This window comes from Oryzias latipes, chromosome 7, assembly GCF_002234675.1.
Source record: "Oryzias latipes chromosome 7, ASM223467v1".
In the NCBI taxonomy this organism is placed as follows: Eukaryota; Metazoa; Chordata; class Actinopteri; order Beloniformes; family Adrianichthyidae; genus Oryzias; species Oryzias latipes.
This window is the reverse complement of record NC_019865.2, coordinates 8883561-8906879: the sequence shown is the minus strand read 5'-3', so window position 1 is coordinate 8906879 and position 23319 is coordinate 8883561. Positions and strand designations below refer to the sequence as shown.

The 23319-nt window shown below is 37.1% G+C and overlaps 1 protein-coding gene across 6 annotated transcripts in view; it reads left to right on the top strand.

Moving 5' to 3' along the window:
• LOC101170586 (thymocyte selection-associated high mobility group box protein TOX) overlaps nucleotides 1-23319 on the top strand; it is an 89123-nt gene that overhangs the window by 63996 nt on the left and 1808 nt on the right. For all 6 annotated transcript variants that reach the window (XM_020704533.2, XM_011476928.3, XM_011476926.3 and 3 more), the window contains 4 exons: nucleotides 13613-13843; nucleotides 17677-17757; nucleotides 20847-21245; nucleotides 21769-21908. In XM_020704533.2, the coding sequence (XP_020560192.1) occupies nucleotides 13613-13843; nucleotides 17677-17757; nucleotides 20847-21245; nucleotides 21769-21908 (851 nt within the window). The remainder of the gene's footprint in view (nucleotides 1-13612; nucleotides 13844-17676; nucleotides 17758-20846; nucleotides 21246-21768; nucleotides 21909-23319) is intronic.

Genomic DNA, 23319 nt, shown 5'->3' with positions numbered 1-23319 from the left:
TCACTCTGTTGTGTGTTTTTTGTCAGAGTTGCTGATTACTACAAAGTTGCGTTGACTTCCTGCGCTGTGCAAAAGGATGTTTATTGTGCCTCACTTGGCATTTAGGACACAGTTAGGGAATCAACCATGACTGTTGTGGAGCTGAGGCATAATAACTGGACTGACAGTGCAAGGAGAGCTTAGGTAGATTCCAAATTAAATTATTAAAAATAATTGGAGAAAGGTGATCAGTGTTGTGTTTGGCTTTGATTGTAACATTTATCTAATCATGCACACATAATTAAATTGATTTTCAGCTCTCTTTTACCCTTTTTTATTACCTTCAACTAAATGGCAGAATTCCTGCTGGAAATTGCAATTTAGGTTGACATCTTGGTGCAACTGGGTTACCAGTTTACTTGTTGTCCTTTTTTCAGATATAATTGAAACAGCCTTTTTTTCATTGTAGGTTTAGAGGGTTTAGGTCTCAGATGACCTGCTTGCTCCGCTGCCTTTCACTGACATCTCAGCGACGTTTGCAGATAAATCACTTTCTGTAACAGTAGAAATATTTTCTGCGCTGACGTTCCATTTCACAAAAAGACAGATGCCCTTCAGCGCTGCACTCCTCCGCAGAGGTGAACAATGTGTCTTGTAGTTGTCAAAAGAAATGACAGCGAGATAATTGGTAGGGCATTCCGGTTTCATTTAAACGGAAACAAATGGGGTTCCAGGGAGAATTGCACTTTAAAAAAAGTAAAGCTTTGTTTTGGCGCGACTTATTATCCAGGCTTCAGCGTGAGGTAATGAAGACGAGCAAAAACAGACTGAGCATTAAAAAACAAACGCACATTCATTTCAGGTCATGAATATTCATGCCTCTAATTCAAATAACCTTAGGCAAGTGTTACTGCTAATGAATATTTAAAAGAGCTTGGTCACAGAGATTTGAGCACTGCATTATATCTGACTTTCTGGTATCATCATGTAGAGGGATAAACAATTAGGAATGGCAAAAACAGATTTCAGGGGTAATCAAAATACATCTGGAAGACAATGTCCCATGTTATCACATTAGTTGTGGGCCATTGCCACAGCCAAGGAGATCATTATGACAAGTTGAGAAAGAACAGTGTTTAGAATTGTCAATAATCGCGTTGATGCAGAGTGGATTAGTCTATTAATCTACTTGTCACAATGTTAATTGCAGTTGTTAAAAAAAATACATTTATTTTCCTTAATGTCTGTTTTAGATCATTTTAAAAACCAGAAAAGTCACATTTTTATGGTAAAAATATATTCCTTTTTTTATTTCGCCTAATGGTAATCATATTTTTCAGCAATTTCTAATTTTATAGCAATTAATTTAGAGTTTTTTGACTTAATGTACTGTATTTTGGAAGTATATGTTGATCTGGAGAACAGGTTGCAGCAGCAAAAAAATGCATAATAAAGAGGAAAAACTCATATAAATGGCATTGAAGCATAAGTCGCTCTTTTGGGAACAATCCATTTATCAAAATACTGGAACAAGAACAGACATTTCATTGAAAGGCAAATCATGATAAGGGAATAGCTAACGATAATAGACTGAATATATGCACACTTCACTGCCTTAACACATTGATGCTTATTTAGCTTCATGAAACAAGAGGCTGCATATTAGCACAACATATGAACAAATGTTAAGACAATCATATAATAAAGAACATGCTTACACGTCAACTAAACTCTGTGATCGCTTCAAATCCCTAAATTGTTGAATTCTTCATCATCTATGTTGCTTTAGAACAGGCTGCTCATTACCTCAATCGCCATCGACCAGTTGACGATTCTTTAGAAATCTTGTTCTTTTGTGTTGCTGTCAGTAGCAAATACATACACTTACAGAACTCTCTAGTGTTTGTCACTATTATTTATTTAAAAGCATATATAAGTCGCACCTGAGTATAAAGCTATGTTGCCTTGGCAACTTGCATTCAAGCACCCACTTCCAAGGAAAATTCTATGTAAACACGGGTTTTGTATGCGCGCTTCGGGCTTCCAGGTTCACGAGTCACTACTAATGTATTAAAGTACGTTTTAAGGCTCTACATACAAAACACGCTGCGTTGAACATGCGTTTAAAGTTAAGCCAGTTGAACTTTGACCAATCAGGAACTCGCATTTAGTAGTGATGTATGAATAGTTTCCTTTCTAATTCATGGAAGTGCCAACCGTTATGGAGAAGAAATGAATAATTGCAATCTGTGCCCGGCCAGAATTATATGACACCAAGTCTTTTATGTATCAGAATAGAGCCGAAAATGAAAGGAGCAAGGTTTGGAAATGTTGCCATACTTCAACATTCTGGTGTTAATGTAGCATCAGTCGCAGCTATGGCCAAATTAAGCACACACAAAAAAATAAATGAACACACAGCTTATACTCCGAAAAATGTTGTAGTCTTTATTTTTAAAGTTGACTGCTTCATCATGCATTTTTTGGCCTAGTCAGTTCAGATGATGAGCAGGTGAGGAAAAACCATCACCCAAAGGATTTGGAACCACAGTTCAACACATGTTTGACTGGAAATATGTGTGCTTTGAAAACTGCATCTGTAAGCAGAAGACTCATGCTGGACTGGTACAAAAAGGCCCGGGCTCCCTCCTTTGAGGAATAAGCATAGTGACTTGTCTTCTTCTCCTCCACCGCAACGCTAATTAGGCCCACCGCAAAACCAGCCTGTGGGGATAATGTCCCATTATTAGAGCCATTTGTTTCAATTAACCGCTTTGTGATTCTACAATAGCACTGTGCAGCCCAGTGCAAAGAAGCCATTACTCTCGCCCAAGGAAAAGAGGCCTTGGATAAGTGTTTGTAAGAAAGTTATGGATACCTGCTTCCATCAGTGGGTTTTGCTGCTAGGATTCGAACAGCCAAATCCCTGATGAGGACAAAGTGCTGAGTCATTTTTTCTGTGGGGACTGTTGCTGGCCGTGTTGTCTGTCTCTGAAATGTTGGCATTTGTTGCTGTAAATTTTACTCAAAAGTCTTTTTCTTAAAAAGTTTCCAGCTTTAGCCACTGAGAACTGCAGGCTGCTCATTCTGTTGCATGCTTTGAGCTCTGTGGTTTGACAGAATTACTATTCTACTGTATACTTACGGTGCTTTAGTCATTTTTAGACCATAGTTATGCTGCTTTCAAAGCACTAACCTCTGTTTTTCTCTCCTTCTCTCATTGTGTTTGACTTTTATGAATCCTAAACCTCAATGTGAAATTGGTGATTCTGAGTGTATAGAATTTAACGGCAATTGTTGTCAAAGAAAGCAGATTAGCTGGATTGTTTTGACAGCCGTCCGTCATTGCTTCATCTGAAAAATGATTCATGATTGCTACCAACGAACAAGCTTTGATAAAAGGTGTTTGTCAAGAGTGTTGATGGCAATTGGAGGCTCAAAGAGCTGCAGTAAAAAAAACATGCCTCACGTTGGACAGTGTCTTTCAACTTATTTTTGGCCAAGGTACGCTTATTTTCCTTGACAAAAATCAAAAGGCACACCAGCAACCGAAAATGAAAACAATTAGAAGCGCTCTAATAATAATACACCAGTCCCTCCAGGATATGGCATGGTTTTTTTGAACTAGATGTAATAGTTTAATTAGTTTTCTTTTAATGTCTAAATAAAAAATGTGGCTTTAACATCAATATTTTATTTATTTTGTTGAAAAAAATGTCATTTCGATTAGTTTTAGTTAAATATGTCTGTTGGTCACTGAACCTTAATTCTGTTTCTTTTATTTTGTTATTACTTTTATTTAAACTTGAAGTTTATCTAAACTATAACAAGAGTCTAATATTAATTCTTTAATACAGACATTATTATGAAACAGATGTTTCGGTCACTTGGACCAAACACTGGTGTCTATGGGGTCTGCAGTTTTCAAAAGAGCCGTTCAGGTCAGTTTCTCACTGACCGCTACCCAGTAGGAGCCACAAAGTCTGACTTCACCCTTTAGAAAAATAAGACTCTTTATTTGTTATTATGTTACTGTTATTATGATGCTATTTATTTATTTATTGTGAACTATTGTTTTTATCATAGTTAAAAAAAAAGAGAAAATAGCCTCTTTCCTTAAAAGGAAATAGTAACGTAACTTTTGACAGACATTCACATGACTTCCTTTCAAAATAAAAGGCCCCCATGTCAGATCATTTACATGCAGAAAATGTTCTAGATATTATAATGTTATCAGTGGTTAAAAAAAAAAAAAAAAAAAAGATGCACTGTTTAGTTTACAATTTGTGGTGCATCTCAGCCAGTACTTTATAAATTGAACGAACTAAAATTAAATCGGGGCCAATTAAGTGGCCACATATTTTGGACTATATGATACCCTTAAAAATCAAATAATTTTTTTCCAAAAATTACAAACTGACTCTTATAATCTCGTGCGGCTAAAGTATAAATTCTGGTTATTGACCTCCGGTTAATTTACTGTGGTACACGAAGCTAAAAAATTGGTCTAAATGTTTTAGTATGGTAGGCAATGACAGATTTGGACAAAGTTTGACTCATCCGACTGTTGGGTTTTGCTTAATGCACCTTGTTGTTCAAAAAGTTTGTTTTTTAAAACAAAAACAAAGCAATGAAAAAATATATATATTTTCTTCTTCTTCTACCGAAGAGCCAAAATCGAGGGGTAAAACAGCTACATGTGGCACCAGAGCCACAGGTTGCAGACCCCCTAGTTTAAGGGGCCAAGCTTATTCCGAAATGAGAGTAATTGACCAGAGTTTTTGGCAAAATAGAAGTACAGTCCTTACCAAAGTTTCCTGAGTAAGAATCAAATATATGATATCCTGCCATTGGTACATAATTTTTAATAAGAATTTCCCATAACACACCTGACCATCTCATGTCACGCGGCGCACTAGTTGACAATCACTGATGTAAAAAAGCGGATCTGTTTTTTAAATAATTTGATTTCAGAGTCAGTGATTGTTTGAGCAGCAAAATTTAAAAGATATGTGTCACTAAAGCTTGAGTAATTTTCTTTTCATTACTCTGGTTTGATTACTTTCATGTTTGAGATTTGTTGGAACATTTTTAGATGTTGAGCAGCAGTTAAAAAAGATTAATATCAACTCTAAAACCTCCCAGATCCAATGTTTTAAAGCACTTTTCAGTCTTTTCACCACTAGATAATGGAAACTTCGATTGATACCAAGAGGTTGTTGCCCTGTGATGCCTTTGTTGCCAGGCTCTCTCATTGGCTTTCTCCCCCTGCTGCGCACATGTTTACAAAGAGACATCACCGGCTCACATTAAAGGGTTCAAGTTGTCCCCTCAGGCAGTTGCTATGGAAATAACCCTGCAACCACCTCTCATTTGTGTTTGATTAATTGTTTTTTCCTTTTTGTGCTGTAGCCACAGGGACTTCATCATGGGGACATATTATCTAGAAAACAAAAACAAAAATTCCAAATCACTTTTAATTTAGCCGAATGATTTCTGCTTTGACTTATTTGGAAGATCTGCAGCAATCCTTTCTATTTTTGACCTGCTTCCAACTGTTTCTATTTTTTTTTAAATAAAGAAATGATTTGTGTGACAGACTCACCTGAACCAACTGTAAGTATTTAGCTTTTTTTTTTCTTTCATATTTTACTGTGCACTGCTCAGCTACAGCAACCCACTGGGGCCAATTAGGAGACCAGCAGAGCCAGGAAGTGCACAGCAGATGCTTTTGCCACTATGTATTTATTAAAATCCAATCTGCAGGGGCCCCTCCAACTGCTCATTAAACTACTGTTAATCTAATTAACTTTCACTTGCCACTGTTTTCACCACATTACCAAATACAAGGGCCTTGACTCTGTTATTTAGGCTGATTAAGTGGGTCCAACGTTGTTAGCAGAGCTTGTGGGGAGGGGCTCCCCTCAGCTGTCACTCATTTTTTAATGGAGAATAAATCAAGTTGCATAGCTGAGCAGCCGCTGTGGGCTTCTGTGATGAGGCTTGTCTGAAAAGACGGACAAAAGACAATGTATTATAACGTGTATTTTTAAAGGCATCGCAACTGAGCTGAATGAGGTTTACATGATTCCCACTGACCCCCTTATTTTCTTTGGATCACAAATCTGCACATTATTGTTTGGGCCGGGCTGTGCTTTTAATTGAAGAGTGCTGCTCTAAGGATGAGAGCCTGGTTCTGCTCAGAGAACTGTGCAGCGGTTTTGACATGGACTCCTGCTCATTGCATGCACATGGGCAGCCTGACATGGAGCTGTAATTGCTTCCAGATGAGGAGGCCACTGTATATATTTTGAGATTTATTTTAATCCATCAAGACTTCATGCTGAGCAACATGATGGCAATGGACAAAGACAGGGCTTACACAAGAGTGATTTTAAAATAATTGGCAGAGAATACACAAAATAAAGAAATTCAAATAGTGTGTGTTTCAAAAAGTATTTTAAGAAACTACTTTAGCAAGTTCTTGTTTCCATTTATAGCAGTTTTAGTTTACAGAATAACTCAGATTTTAAACATTATAATTTACGTTTTGAGCTCAGCTGCCAGCATGTTATAAATGATATGCACTGAAGTGATGTGTGGTCTGTAAATCTAAGAGTAACTTCATTTAACCCCATAATACAACAAAGATGTGCCTGGTTTTGCCCCCGGCTAACTCCAACCTTTATTAACCGCTGCTCTATAATTTTCTTATAAAAGATGTGAGCGTGACTTAGTCAGATTTAAACCACCTTTGCTTCTTTATGTAAAAATATGAATTCTTTTTTACAAACTCTTGCTTGGAATGTTGAACAAACTGTTGCATTTTTAAAGCAGCATGAATCACAACAGTTTTGTGCTCTGACTTTTTTATTTTTTTTTATTTTTTAAGGGTGTCAGTAACTCATTTTTCCTCAGGGCTGTGAGCTGCAGCTTGCGGTGTAACAGACTGAAAATGTATACGAGGGATCTTGACATAACTCTCATGGCAGCTGCTTTAACAGTAGTGGACACTTATCTGTGTGTTAACTATAATGGCTTTGAGTTTGCTTTTATACTTAAGCATCCTTCTCTGACAAAAGCTGGTGTGAAAGAGCTCAAGTGCATTTCTTTTAGAACAGAGTCTGCTTGTTCACTCGGTCTCAAGGTATTGATTATTATGGTAAATACATAAATAAACACAGACTTCTGTGGGAATGTTTTTATTTACTTTTTTTATATGCAGTTTGTGGTATTTTTTTCAGCACTTTCTTTTTAGCTGAACAGAAAATTATTTCCAGAGAGAGAGAGAGAAAAAAAACTACCAGTGCTGATCGTGGCTGCTTCCAAAAGCCAGACAGGCTCGGTTGGCAGCTATCCAGTGGATTTAATAATGAAGAATTTTTCTGCTAGTCAGACAAATATTTTCTCAAGGAATCAGTGAAGTAAAAGCAGAGAAAATAATAAGTTTCTAATTCGGCTAGTGGACATTTGAGAAAGATTAAATAAATAAAAGTGTGGACTCAAATCTGCTATTTTGTTTTTTCTTAAAAACAAATGTTTTTTGCTTTTACATTGAATATCTCAAAGAATGTTTATTTTACATGTAAATGTTTGTTTTAATAGAAATAGTTGTGTTATTTTTTGTTTAGAATAGTGAAAGAATTAAATCCTCTACTCCTCCTATAAGCTGTCTCAGAAATGATTTAACAATTTGTTTTTTCCCAATAGGACTTTGCTGCACACATGTAACTGCCTTAATGCACCAATTATACTTTAAATTTGTGGACATGTATTGCTGTATTGTTCTTCATGGTTTACATGGAAGAAAAAGTTTTCCAGTCATCGCCAAATTGTTTAAAATTAAACAATTTCAAATTCTCTAAAATGTGCCTTGGTGATTGTAAAATAATACTTTACTTAAACACTTCAATATAAGTTAAATTTATACATAGGCCATGTGTTTCCATATGTTATTATATATTATTCTTTTCCATATGTAAAAAAAAATTAAAATAATGGCTCCAACATAACCACGTTAATAAAAAAAATCCTCTTTTCATATCATTATTGTGACTTTACAATGCCAGGTTTCAAACAGGTTATTATTGAATACAAAACAGTTCTTTGAAAAATAAAGGTCAGTTATGAAAAGTGCCTTTTCATGCAAAACCATAATAAAAATAATCCTGAAGATGTCACAAGATCAAAAATGAAACCCCTATAAAAATAAATGATATTCTAATGTTTTTTCATCCAGCTTGGGTTGACTGTAACTGACATCCTTGAAGGATTTGAAACATTTTGTATTTTTGCTTAAAACAGAACCCTTTTGTTTAACTTGAAGCAGTGGTCTTTTATGTTTAAACAGATTTATGAAATTATTTTCTGCCTAGAAAAAAAACCCTTCACATTAAAGGTTATGATGGAGTCAACTTTGGTTTTAGTTGAGTTCTAAAATAATTTTTGAAAAAGTTTTGCTTGGCCAGCACAAAGGGACTTTTATGTCCAATTGTTACGCAGTTCAGAGCAAAGCTGATTACTTGCGTACACACAAGCAGCACTAGTCAGTGAGGGAAGTTCAATAAGATAGAACACACATGAAAGGCATGTTTTCATAGCTGACCTCAAATAGAGTCTGGTATTTTTAAAGAAAACAAGGTAAAAAAGAAATTCTAACAAAACAGAAATTCAAAATTGATATTTTACATATTTCTTTTTCATTTAATGCAAAAGTAAAATCAGTGCAAAAATAAAAAGCCTGAAACAGCTTTTTTCTTTTCATTTTCTTTTGATTTTATTTCTCCAAATCCAAAAATTCGTTACAGCTCCTAAACAGATGGTCATGAAATTCTGCTTTTAAGCAGCTTCTCTGCATCACTTAAAGCTTGTATCTATTTAATCTCACTTTTTAGGCCACTGAACATATTTCATAACATTTCTTGGAAAAAAAATTTAAATAATAACTTCTTCTTTTTTTTTGCTAACAGTGTAACCTCTTTGGTGTGTTTCTAGCATCTATCTTTTATAGCAGTTCGGCCTGAAATCCATAAAACCATCTGTTGGAAGTGGCTCGTGTTCAGTGATTGTGTCGTGCTTTAATGTAGCAGCCATCACTGTTTATTTACGCATCACCTCAGAGTTTTTCCTCCTTTTTTATGGGCTTTTGAAATTGAAGTGTCCTGCAGCCTTCCTCATATGTCTTTATTCAGTATATATGATAATGATGATGAGCTACATGTTCAGAAGACTGTAAGCGGACAATACTCCCTGCTATTACCTTTTATTTTATGTCTGTTAAACTCTGCCGGTCTCTGCGTCTGCATTGTTCTTCTTCTTATCTGTCTTTCTCTAAATCACCCCAATCCTCCTTTCTGCCGTTTTTCTGTTTTCTTTACATAAACCTTCTCTCTCATTTTCCTTGCATCTTTTTTATTTATTTTTTTACTTTCTCGTCTGTCACTCTCACTTCCTCATTTTTCTTTCCTCCCCCTCTATTTTTCCTCTTTCCCTCCTCTGTTTTGATAGTGATGCAGTTATCAGTCTGTCAATTCTAATCTCGTCTTGCCAGTGCAGTGCTGTCCATTCAGAATTACACCTCCCTCGTCCTCCGCCCTTTCTCCCTCTCTCCGTGTACCAATTCTTCCGTCTCTTTCTCTCTCTGACAAGAGAAACGCTGATGAGATGAGCAGGCGCCGGCTGACACTGTGCCTCAATCTTTTGCTGCTAAGCTAAAAAGCTGTTGACAAAATATATTTTGACTTTGCTGCACTGTTCAGGACTCAGCAGTCTTATCAAGCAACCGCCATGTGGGCTCTTTGCAAAGTAGATATTAAAAGATGGCTTTTTTTAAACAAAGTTAGCGGTTAATAATATTCAAAGGTGATCAATTTAAAGCAATTGACTATAAAAGTCCCACTCTGATGTTATTGATCTATTTTAAAAGTATTTCCAGTGATTTTTTTAAAAATATGATTATGCAGTTTTTAGCCAACACTTGAAAACCTGTGTTGTTTTTTGGGATATAGTTTCTGCAGAGTGGCAGTAGTTCATTTGAAATGTGCCTCTGAGTTGTGGGTTGGACCTGGTGGAGCTAGTCCCCCCCCTTCCCATCATCCATCCACTGACAACAATTTGAACAAAGAAATACTCAGAAATGCAATTTTTAGCCAAATTTTATATGGATGTGTCCTTAGTCATCTGAGAAATGCTACAAGAAAATGTTAAAAAACACCAATAACAGCATTTTTGTAATATATTTTAATTTTAAATAATTTTATAGCTGATTTGAAGCCATAATACATGAAAAAATGGGCAAATTAGAACTTGTATAAATTAAAGTAATAAAGTAATCTAGATTAACTAATTGATGTGCATAAAATCAGCTGATTCAAGAGAAGATTTTGGTGCAAAAGTATGTGTAGCAACTGTAACACACTAAGTGAATCTTAAAGATGACCTGTTGAAGAATTGAGACCAATAACTTTGTATTATGTTTATATTTTAAGCTCTGGTTATTTGTTTATGTATTGTTGTTAGAGTTTTTTTATTTTTTTATTTGGTTTTCCTTTTTAAAATTTATGTTTTGATTTAATGTATGGATTTTTTGAACAAAGTATTTTAATTAAATGGTTGAAAGTAATTTATATTTTAATTTTTATTTATCATAATCAAGTAGAATTCAATATTTTTATCAACTGTTTTTTTTTTTACTTTTTCAGTGACCTTTCACCATTTGTTGCTGCATATGAAGATTATAACCATGAACATAAAATACTACAAAGTAAAGAACATAAAGATAAAATGTGAGAAATGCTTCTTAATTTCCTAGTTGATTGCATGCTGCTGCGAGCTGTTGAGTGTCATTAGTCTTTCTTCTTTATATGTGAATTTTCGGGGAGAGTGTTCGTCTCCCTTCTCATCCTTTTTTATCATTCCATTAGCTCTGCCATCCATTTATTCATTTTTTTTTTTTACTTCAAAGGCATGGGTGAAACAGATGTTGTTTCAAATATCCGTATTCTGCCTCATTGTCGAAAAATGAAGGGTAATTATTTTTAAATGAAGGCACATAAACTCACACACATGCAAAGAAAAAAATATATCACCTGTGCACTGTGAAACAAACAAGTGTCACTTTTGCCTAACCCAGAGTGAGAGTGTTAATTAATTTTTCTCATGTGCTTAAATGTCCTCCTAACCCATGAGTTTTAGTTATTTTTATGCTTTGAGGAATACAATTTGTTGTTTTAAACATGTCTTTCTTCAAAAACTTCAATATTTCAATCTTTATTTCTCTTTTTCCACTAAAAGATGCTTACTGTTTAACCTCAGATTAAAAGGAATATTTTTAACTCTTTAAAGACTCACTGCGATGAAAATTGGGCTTTTGGGGTTTTTTTCTCACAATCAAGGATATGTATGTAAAGAAAATCAAGATTTTAATTTCATTTGTGTATTTCTTCATTCCAATTTTTGTGAATCAAAAGCAGACAAAAAAACTCTGTTGGACAAAGCTTGTAGCAGTGACGTATGTGCTACAATCTCCAGGACTATGTTAGGTGAGGGGTTGTAAGATAGACGGAGAGTTTAAACAGACAGATACAAACTATGTCCAAGAGAACGACAGTTTTTTTTTTTCTGTTGAGAAAGTTTGAGAACAGGATACATTTTTTTGAAAAGCAACTGCTTTAAGATGTTAAAAAAACTGTGACAAAATGCCAGCTCTGCACTTGGAGTACTTTTGCCAAAAAAAGAAATAAATTTGCCACCCTATCCACTTAGAACGCCTTGAGTAATTTTCTAAAACCAGGCATACTTGCACATAGACATCTTTCCTTTGACTTGAAACCGGTGTAGCTCATGTTGCATTCAGAATTTCGTCAACGTGTCATCATATATTCAGTCAGATGGATGGTATTTTTCCGTTTTTGGCATCCCAGAATTCAGGTTAACTTCTGTTTCACTGATGCAAATGACAACATCAAGCCACCCCCTCTTTCTTCCCCCTCACTTCTTCCCTTCTCTCCAACACTTGATGCGTTTTCTCCTGCACATGGAAGGCAATTTCCATATAAAATCACATCCAGGATCAGGTGACCTGGGTTTGACTCCCAGTCAAAACGCTGCCTGGAAAATGAAAATGTCTTCTTGTGTATTGGGCCGAGCACATCAGATTGAAGCAGTTTTGCACGCTGAAATTGTTGGAGGATTGCAGTGCATTACTGTTGACAAACAGGGTACCAACCATGAAAAACATGCACTTAATCTTTTCTGATGGTGTTCACAGAATGGACCATTAAATTCTTTATGTTCTCTTTAAATGTGGGAATTGATAACTAATTTCTAGGCAAAGTGAAACCGCTGCAAAGGGATTTATTAAAGTAACAAGGGACCCATAACTTCATATTATATATTAAGTCTGAGAAGATACTACACATCAGTGGAAATCAAAATGTTGAATAATAAACGGGATACAGATTTTCAATCTAGATATATCTCTTAATTTGGCTGAGGTAGCTAATTATTTTTAATGACATCTGCTGTTATTCTGCCCCCCAACAGATTACTTTCATGTCAAATTGTTGTTTTTCCAGTGTTTGTTTACTGCCCTCACAGGAGCCAAGATGCTCCGACAGGAAAATGTGCACCTTGATCTGCTGTTTGTAAGGTTAATATTTAGTACCATCAGTAAAAGAAGTCCAGTCTTTCCATGTATCCTCTACTTGTACCTTTAAAGTTCAGCTAACTGTATGTAATCTGTCTCGGATAAAGCTGCATTCTTTGGCTTCCGGTTTGAAGCTCATTTAAAGACAAAAGTGTCTGGACCCAAGCGCAGTTCACAAAGGAACAAAGCCACAGGAATAAACAGCTTTACAATAAGGTTTTAAAACATTTTCTCCCTTTTGTGGTCTGGCAGAGGAAGGGTTAGGTCCAGTTGTGCACAAATGGGGGCGTGGTCCTTTGATAGACAGATGACAGTCGATATTTGTTGCCCTATCAAGCATATTTTAACTGCTGTTAACCTTGTTTTTGCTGCAATTTTTTGTAAGAGCTGGTCATTCTTTACAAGATGATAGCATTAGTGTGTGGTTCTGCATGTGTGAGGTTCATGTTGTATCTTTGAGTGTGTGAAGTCTTTATTTTGGTAGGCATATGCTTTCATTATTTAAAGCCCGTTGTGTTTCCCATTGGCATGAAAAGCATTTAACAAATACATTCAAATATTAATTTTAATTAATCCAACACTTCGTCAGTCTTTTTGACCCAAACGTTCACACAGTGGTCGTCAAATAAAGTCTGAACCATGATTATCTTATTGTTTTGTCTTTAGGACCCTCCAGCATTTTTGGTTAATCTAAAAGGAAAAAATACTTCAGCTTTGCAAATATATGACTCGTTGTAATTTGTTATTAATCTGTGTTCAGGCCTTCTATTATTAACCAAAGTCCTCATGCAGATGCCTGCTATAACTGTGTGAGTGTGTAGGCATATGGAAGTGTAATCCTGCAAAAACAAGCATCTAATTTGTCATGATGAAAAAGATTGTCTGTGCTCTCCTCCTCAATAGCTTCAGCAAAAAAACTACATTTGTTGCTCGGATTTATGACCTGTAGTTCCTTCATCTCACCTCCATCACTCTTTCTGTCTTTAGATAAGCGGCGAGAAGCGACCCTCAGCAGAAATGATGAAGCCCAAGCCAAAACCTCAAAAGAAGAAGAAGAAGAAGGACCCCAATGAGCCGCAGAAACCTGTGTCCGCGTACGCACTCTTCTTCAGAGACACACAGGCGGCCATCAAAGGCCAAAACCCAAATGCCACCTTCGGGGATGTCTCCAAGATTGTTGCTTCCATGTGGGACGGCTTGGGAGAAGAACAGAAGCAGGTAGAAACTGAGCTGGTTTGGGACACAGAGAACAGAAAGAAATGCAGGAGTTTCAATCCAAACTGTGTTGGTGTAGAGCTTTCATTTATTTGCAATACTGTAAAAAGGCTGTCAAGCACAACCAAAACAATCAGTATAAAGTTTCTCATTTTGTTTTTTTGTTTGTTTTATAATTAAATTTTAATACAGCAGAACAAATAAATTCATAAACTAAATAAATAATTTGCCCTGAAAATTACACATAGGATGAGGGTTTGGTTCAGTTGTTGCTCAAAGTAAAAAAAAAAAGTTTTATTTTGATATAAATTGTTAATTAGTGTTCATGTGTTATTTATAAATAGGTTTTTACTAAAATAATGTTTGTTGTTGTTGTTGAGTCAGATGGATACCACACAAGTCTTAAGCTACGTTCACACCACCCTCCGCAACACGCGTTCAAGGCTTTTTTAGCGCACATTTTTAAGACCATTTCGGGCTCAATGTATACAAAGCCAATGAACTTGAGTTGAAAGTTAAACCAGGTCAAACTTTGACCAGTCAGGGACCAGTATTTTCCAACTGTGGGCAGCAGACGTGTGCTAGTAAACAGTAAAAAAAAGAACAAGAAGAAGCCCCTCCCTGCTTGTCCAGTGTGAACAAAATAACCTCATGTACTTGGAGTGAACGTAGCATTAGATGCAGTACGTGAGTAAACCTTGTGCAGAGATGAATCTCTACTGGAAATGTAAAATTTTGTGACATCTGCACTCAAGAATTAGTTTTCCTTCTCTGTGGCTAGAAGTGGGTCATTTGCAAATCTTTAATGTTTATCATTTCTTAGCAATCTTTTAATTATCCAATACTGTGTTCAGAATAACTTTTCTTGAAAGTAGCAAATGTATCATTTTGGCACCAACATTATATGCTGTGTGTGTGTGTGTGCTGCAGTAAGCAAGCAGACTTGTTGTCATTATTTGCCATGTAATTACCAGAACATGGCTGTGAGTTACAGCTCACCTTAATGAGCTAGTTGTTCTCTTTCGAAAGATAAGCTATCCGTTTATCCCCACTCCCCTGGCTCTCATTAAAATGATTTTCTTTCTAAATTTAATTCTAGCAAAGTGAAGAAGAGGGAGGGTTGGGGAGTATTCAGTGCAACAGCAGCCATAAAACAGATTGAGACTAACAAAGTAAGACATTTTACAAGCAAGTATGGTCAGTATGGGAAAATAAATATGGAAATGCCTGTAGGGAGATTTTAGGATACTGTTGCTGATTCGTCTTGCCATGTGCACTACGAAAAGGAAAAATATCATAGCAGGGACAAATGTATCTGATGAATTTATTTAAATATTTCCTGCCAATCAAAATTAAAACCAAAAATATATTTAGAAAGTTAAAACAATTTTATTTGCTACAACATAAAAAGGCTTTAGGCCAAGTGACTGTCCCATTTCTTCTCCTTCTTCATCCTCCATAACTAAATCCTCCTTACCATGCATCTTCATTGGCTCTCTGACAATCTGAAATGTGTGAAGTTCTCATTTCCACTCTATCTATTTTTTTTTTCCTTTGCTATTTTGATCCTGCCTAGAATGCACAATTAGTGAAACCCCTTCACTATCGCCTCATCCTTGGATTTAGCTAAAGGGCATCTTGCTTATTCAGTATAAACATTTATTTTCATGTATTTCTGCTTTTTGCGATCTTGCTGTTAAATGTTATCTGCTGCTGTGCAGTAATGATGACAGAGTTTGAGGAAGTCAGGCATGTGAACCCGATTACCTTTTTGTGGTTTATTGTTTTAGCAGAGTGCATCCATTCAGAACAAATACATAATTTTTAGGGGTTCAACAAATAATCAACTTATATTCTTACAATTCAACCAGATTGATCTATCTGTGGCAAGTTGTTTATTGAATCAACCTATAGCATTGTCAAATATTTTCAAAGTTGAATACATCAATTATATCAATTTGGAAAGTACTATTTAAATTGAGGCACGGTAGGTTTATTTTACCATAACGCAAAAAACCGACCATGTGCATCACAGCGGCAACACACGTGTGACAAGGACGAAGCCCATCGAGACGACTGTTGTTGTGAATTTGGGCTATTCAAATAAAATTGAATTGAATTAAATTGAATTGAATTGACAGCAGCAAAACATGATTAAGCCATCATCAATGTGTGGAAACACTTAATGTTGCAAAGACATATGACCATACAGTGTGGTAGAACGTTCTAATGTTTTATTTTGATGTGGAAAAACAACAGTGGGCTGAACTTGATGAAACTAAAATGTGATTGGATATGCCACGAATTCTTGTTTACTTGTTTGTTTAGATATTTGTAAAAAACTTGATTATCTTGCAAGAAAAACAACAGTCCCCTCAATTTATATAGCACTTTTCCTCAACATGCTATTGGAACACAAGGTGCTTAACAAAAAAGACATATATAAATACAAATTAAAAACATTTTTAAAAAGTCATGAGACTTATTAGATTAAAAATAAACAACAATAAAAAAACAGACATAAAATAGAAGGAAACATAAAAAGCAAGGAATGCTGTGGCTAAAATGCCTAGACTAAAAGACAGACAGGGTAAAAACAATTGATAAACCATAAAAGCCATAAAATATTTAAAAGCCCAATAAATAGATACATAAGTTGATTAAATTAGTTATTTTAAAGCTCAATAAAATTAAGTGCCTTTAATTTACATTGAAAAATCTCCACAGTAGCAGAAACTCTCAGATCCTCAGGTAAGTTATTTCGCAAACGAGAACCACGTTAGGAGGCCTCGCCCTGAGTCCTGGTTCTTATAGTGGGTACAGATAGAAGAGCAGAACTTGAGGATCTGAAATACGCTTAGAAATATGAGGCATATGGAAAACTTCACCTGAACTGTTCAGTATCCAAGTCTTTATCTCTGAGTCACACTGGCTGAACCTTTAGCTAACGATGTCCTGGATCCATTTTAGGTCAGTGAATCGGATCCTTCAAAATGTACCAATCGGCACCCACAAATTATGGTAACAATCGAATTGTTGTTAAAGTGAATGACTACACCCCTAAAAAAGTTAGGATGTTAAAATGAACTCTTATTTGCAAATTGTTCACGTTTTTGTCCCTTTTGCCAGGATTGTAGGATTGTATTAACTTATAGCTATTGTTTTTTTTTTGTTTATACATCTTTATCCTAGGAGTCTGATTAGATACCATCTAATCAGTAACATAAACTCATCACAGCACGGGTCTGAACTTTAAAAGTCACACTTTTTTTTTAACTGAATGTTAGGTTTAAATAGGCTTCTTGTGTGTCTTTTTCAAATAACAGAATGCACAAGACTCTCCTTTTCTTAATATGAGCATCCTGTTTTCATGGAAGACACAGCAGCAGATAGACGCATGCAGCTTTCAGCATCACTAAAATGAAATTGAAGGCAGTTAAAAGGAAAACTCTTAGAAGGGGATCACTTTTCAGGGTGGCAAATGACAACCATTCTGGTTTTTATCACTGATGTCCTCAAAGTGTTATTGTGGAGCTGAAGAGGCAACAAGAGGGAGAAGCTAAAGTTCCAGTTCATTTCTTTAGGTGGAGTGGCACCGAAATTATGTGTTGCTACGACGAAAGAAGACACATTGAGATGAGAGAGTATAAGTGCCATGATGAGGAAATGGAGGTGTTCTGTACCATTGGCTCTGATGAAAAGAGAGCCGATATATATGATAGTGATGTTCATTATGTTTAAGATGGAATAATTTAAAATAAAAGAAAAACCCTGTTTGAACATTTATAACGTGTTTAAAACCCTTTATTCTGATTTTTTTTTCTTGTTTCTTTCAGGGCTACAAGAGAAAAACTGAGGCAGCTAAGAAAGAGTACCTAAAAGCATTGGCCACATACCGAGCCAGTCTGGTTTCCAAGGTAACGCTTATGACATACACGCCCTGAATAAGACTGATGATGGATTGGATGGAAAATCCTTGCTAATGGGCTGGGAGGGGCTCCCTTTGGATGAGACAGGGGTGTTGGAGCGGGTGGGGGCATCTTATGTAAAAGAGAACAGGCCATATTTGAAGCATTAGGAATATAGAGTAATGGGGGGAGGGGGTCATGGAGTCAGACCACAGAAGCATGTGTTCCTGTAATTGATGAAGGCTGGAAAACAGAGAGGGTTTTTTCTTTGTGGTCTGCAGGTGAATCTGCCTTGCGTGTTTTTGGAAATTCTCAGTTGGTCTTACACCAACAGGAAGGTGTCATGCATCATTTGCTTATAGTCCCCTCCAAAACAGAAGGTACTTCTGCTGTTTGACACTTTCCTGCTAATTCAGATTGATAGCAGTATTTTTGCACACTGTATGATGGCGTCACCTGCACAGAAACGCGGGGAATAAAGAAAAGAAAAGAGAGTGGCTGTGGATTGCATTGTTTAGTGCCGTCTTGTATTAACAACACACAATTTAGTGCAGAGGAGATTCCTTTTGTCATTCCATTTGCTCTGCCGGCAAACAGCCTCATTTCTCTTTCCTTGGGTCCTGCATATATGTATGTGCGCATGTGTTGGTGTGTATGTATACGAGGCTGTGTGTCCCTCTCCTTTTCCCATCTATCTGTCAAGGAGTCTATTGATCATTACCACGGTCCTAGCTCTATTCATACAAATGGGCTCCATTACCTTCTAATCAACACTGATGGCTGGAGATGAGCAATCTGACAGCTCATCACAGAGGGCCTCAGAGGATGGAGGCTGGGGGATTTTGTGGGTGTTGCACCTGCTCACTGTCCAGACTGAGAAAGGTCAAGTTTGTGGGATTTTTGGCTGCTTCAATACTGAGCTTTTAGTAAAGCACAGCTACTGCTGGCCTTAAAAGTCTGGACATTGGTTTGTTTTTTAACTCATTTGAAAGTGATCCAGTTTAATTTAAAGACCCACTCCAATGAAAATCGTGTTTTTTTTTTCATGTTCTTGTTGCATTTTTCTCATGATGGACGATGTACAAAAAATAATTTAAGATTACAACTCTGTTTCTGAGTATTTCTTTATTTATATCGTGACTTATCAGGAGCAAAAATCTCTTGTTCTGAGAGGCTGTAAGCTAGCAGGAGAGAGTGTAAAAAAAGTAAGCGTAGGAAGTAAGCGCTGGCTTACTCCGCTTCTAATGAGCTCATGCTGCTCTGCAGAAAATATGTCTTAAAAATCTACACAGGCTTTTTAATTTTGGCAAAAAACGGTATAATCATAATTAAAAGACCTACGACTTTACATTAGGTAGGAAAATCTTAGGGGTGGGACTTTAAACAATTATTATAAAATAAACATGAAATGCATTTATAGAAAGTTTGAGCTGTGGTGCTAGTTGTCTGCCGGTCATCTAATTTGCTAATTTAAGAAAGGGAAGCTCATAATTAACATTCACAGCTTTAAAACACTTTTTTTTATACTAAAGCAGCCTCCACTTTGCACATTGATCTAAAATTATAATCAAAAAATGTGATTTTAACCAGATAATTTTGCCTATTTCTTTCTTCAGATGCAGGCATTACAGCTCAGAGCTAAACCTGCTAATCCCTCTTGACCTCCTCACTGCCTTTAGTTTGCTCTATAATACGAGTTTGTGTTGGCTGATAAACTTATCGCTACCTTCTCGTCCTTTATCCTACACTCCATCAGTTCTTAATTTTTCACCTTTTATCCAGGCCTGCCAAATTACTGATCTCATGGAAGATACTGCAGAACTCAAGTGCTGTGACATTTTGAAGCGCTGGGAATAATCTGTAGCTTAAAACAAGGCGGCGCGACAACTCTGTGTATGGCTGAAACTTAAATATTCAAAGTAGTTTCCTAAATCATTGCTGGAGAGGTAAGAACCAAATTGTGGAACTGGCCAACATAGAGATGATAACCATGAGCATTTGAGGCCAAACTAGAAATGTATTACTTGAAAAGGGTCATCTCTGATAAGGGTCATCACTCATAAAATTGTCAACTGCAAAAAAAAACAACACAAAAAACAGAAGCGTTCTCCTAGTTCCAAAAAATGGGCAAAAGGGCAGAGCCATAGGAATAAGTAGTGGGTGGGATTGTTGAAGTGGAGTAACCCGCCCACACTTCCCTTCACTCATCTGTTTAAACTCTCTCCCGCTAGCTTACTGTCCCTCATACCCCCAACCTAACATTACCAGTGCAATAAAAATGGCGAGCAATATCGGATCTATCCAGCCGTACAGTTTTGAGCCAGAAACCAGCTCTAACAAGGAAAACAAAGACATACATGGATCTATTTGTCTGCAAGTGGATGCATCAAAATAGACAGAGCAGGGAGCTTGTGGCCTGATTGTAGGTCTTATGTAACAACTACAGGCTTTTGAAACACCATTTTTGTCTGCTCCTAATTCACAAACATTTAAATAAAAAATACTCAGAAATGCAATTTTAAGCTCAATTTTCCTTATATATGTTCTCATCAGAAAAATGCCACAGGGAAATGTTAAAAACATCAAAAACACATTTTTATCAATGTCAGTCTTTATACAGAAAAATTATGTCATTACTAACCAGGCATTGAGCAAAAAAGCTGACAAAATACATTCAGCTCAATGTGTAGTGTTCTCTCTTAAATAGTAAAAAGAAAATTACCTGTAGTTTCCTAGCAACATTATTGTAAGGACATCTTCCAGATCATGGAATAAACCTGTCAGCTGGTTTTACTGTTTCTAAATAACTGTTTAAGAAAAGAAAAGTTAAATGTGCTACATAATCTGTAGGACTGCAGAAAATCCCAGCAGCTAATGAGCAAACAGAAACCCTGTGTCTCTCTGTTGGTTTGCAGACTGGATCTGCTGATCGTCAAATCTAGGAGGAGAAGCAGTAACTTTTCTTAAATCAGGGCTTCAGACTCTGTTTTGCTATGAACAATAATAATAATAAACTTTTTGAGTTTACATCAAAATCATCATGAGAATACCTGAATTATTCTTGTTTTATTAATTGTGTTTTGCTTTTTTTTCCCTAGACATACAATGATCCTGAACCAAAAAGTGCCCAACAGACTAGCCAACCCTCCCACCTGCTGTCCCCAAAGCAGCCCCTGTACAGTGTGCCCCCTCAGCCCTCTTCGCCCTACCTGGGCCCGACAGGCACCTTCCCGCTATCGGACCTCCAGAGCTATGGTGGGCCACCCCGTCACTCCCTGGCCCAGACCCTCAGCCAGTCCCAGATGCTCCCTCCCAGCATGAGTGCCTCTCCCCCGACACCCTTCCAGATCAGCCCACCTCTGCACCCACATGCTCAGCTGTCCCTGAACCAGAGCTCTCTACTCAATCAGCCCATCCGCATGCAGCAGTCGCAGCCAATCATCTCACACCAAATGGGGCTCCAGGCATCTCTGCATTCTCCTCCTCTTAGCCAACAGGTTGGTGGAGAGAATCACTGTGCTCTTATAGCTTGCATGTACTGTACTAAATGATCCATCTGATAGAAATTTAATCAAATTAAAATTCACACAAAAACAAATGTCCTTTTACTAAAACGTCTATATTGTCTTGTTGTTTTTTCATGTAATTAGTCTTTATCCTTTCAAAAATCAATGTCAAAATTTTCGTCTGAAGGCTTCAAACACTTTTTTTAACACATAAAACACTGTTTTATCAGCAATCCCACTGCCTTCTCTTCTTCCTCAGTCCTTAAAGTCTTCGCTCCAGCAGGGATTTTTCTAAGCCAAAAAAAAAAGGCTGAGATGTTTAGAGCCATTTTAACCAAATAATAAGAGCACTTTGAGAGAGTAAAATGTCTGTTTTCCCCTCTCAGCAGGGACTCACACAACCCCTGACATAATTTAGCCTCAAACAACATCATGGCTCAGCTCCCTAATAGCTGGCTATCCCAAAGCCATGCTGGTACAAACCATTCTCTCTTTCTCCTTTTCTGATGTGCAGGGATTCTCCCATCTTCAGGCTGATTACCAGAACAGCGTTGGGGGCTCACAGTCTCCAGGAGCTGCCAATCCTGTTCATGGCCAGAACCATGACTGGGACAGTGAATACTGCAACAGGGACTGTGGGCCCAACCATTGCAGGTAAGCTGTTCAGAACTGGGACTGTTTTTCCTGCCAAGTTATGCTTAAGTCACAACCGCCCTTAAGAATGGATACGGGCTGTTTGCTGGTTAAATATGGTCAAACCTGTTGCAGGTGTCCCAAACAAAATTTTAAGGTCGTAACGGTGAGCCCGTACAGCAAAACTGCTGTTCAGCAATAGTTTCTATTGCAAAGATTTCTATTTTGGCATAGACAGGTCATAGCTAAAACGGATGCAAGCTGGTGTACGGACCCACCCCACCAAAAAAAAAACCTGTGCCAGGGGCCCTTTAGTGCTGTCCAAATGATAAGTACGCACTCCTTGTCCGCACATTGCACACGAGTGCGTGTGACTAATGTTACATTTACACCGGTCATGTGTGGTGAATACTGAACGCACGTTTACCATATGATGTTGTCAATTGGCCGTCGCTACCCAATACTAGCGCATGTATTACAGTCGGAGGAGGCTTGGTGCGAAATGTGGAGGCAATGCAAATCTTGCTCCAGGCTTTTTCTTTCACAGCTCTATTCCAATATAGGAAAGATTTGTTGTCATATAAATCCGGCGGGGCACAAACCGCAAATCCTCCGTGATCAATTTTTAAACGGTTGGCACTTCCGTGACTTGATTCCATGAAGAGACCCCATCCATACGTTGCTATCAAAGCCGAGTCCCCGATTGGTCAAAGTTCAACTGTGTTAACTTTCATTGTGCGTTCAATGGACGCACATTTTGCACGTAGAACACGGTTTTACAAAGGCTTTGAATGTGAACACGTTTACATTGTCTTCTCATTTGGATGTGAACACGTTTACATTGTCTTCTCATTATAAGTGGTCACTTGAACTCGCTTTGCGAGACCGATATGAACGTCGCCTTGGGCATTACTCTGAGCTACTTCACACTCTAGGCCTTGAAGAGTATTAATCATAAACTGTGATTGGTCTAATAAAGCAAAGCATCTCCTTGAAATTTAAATGAGAAATGCAGGGAAAGAACAATGCTGTTACAAGCTCAGAAAAAAAGTTTGACATCTAATTAAGTTTCTCTTCTTGGCACACATTGACTTATTGAATGGAGCTTTTCAAACAGGCATAAAAACAGGTTCTTGTCTCACACCTGAATTTCTGAAGTGGGAGTTTGTTTCTCCCGTATTACAGCTGATTCATCTTCATGCCAAAGGGGATCGTGCCTGGGTCAAACTGTGTTTGAGGCTCCTGGAGGCAGATTGAATCTTTCGGTTAAATCTTCCTCTTTCGTGTTAAATCTGGAGTTTTGGAGAATACTGAATTACTGCTCTTTGTCAGTGAGGATAAATAGAAAATAGACTTTGCATCTGACATTTCAAATACTTACTGATCCTCAGCAGTTTGACTTGATGCTCACGGATGTCTGTTGTTTGTCGAC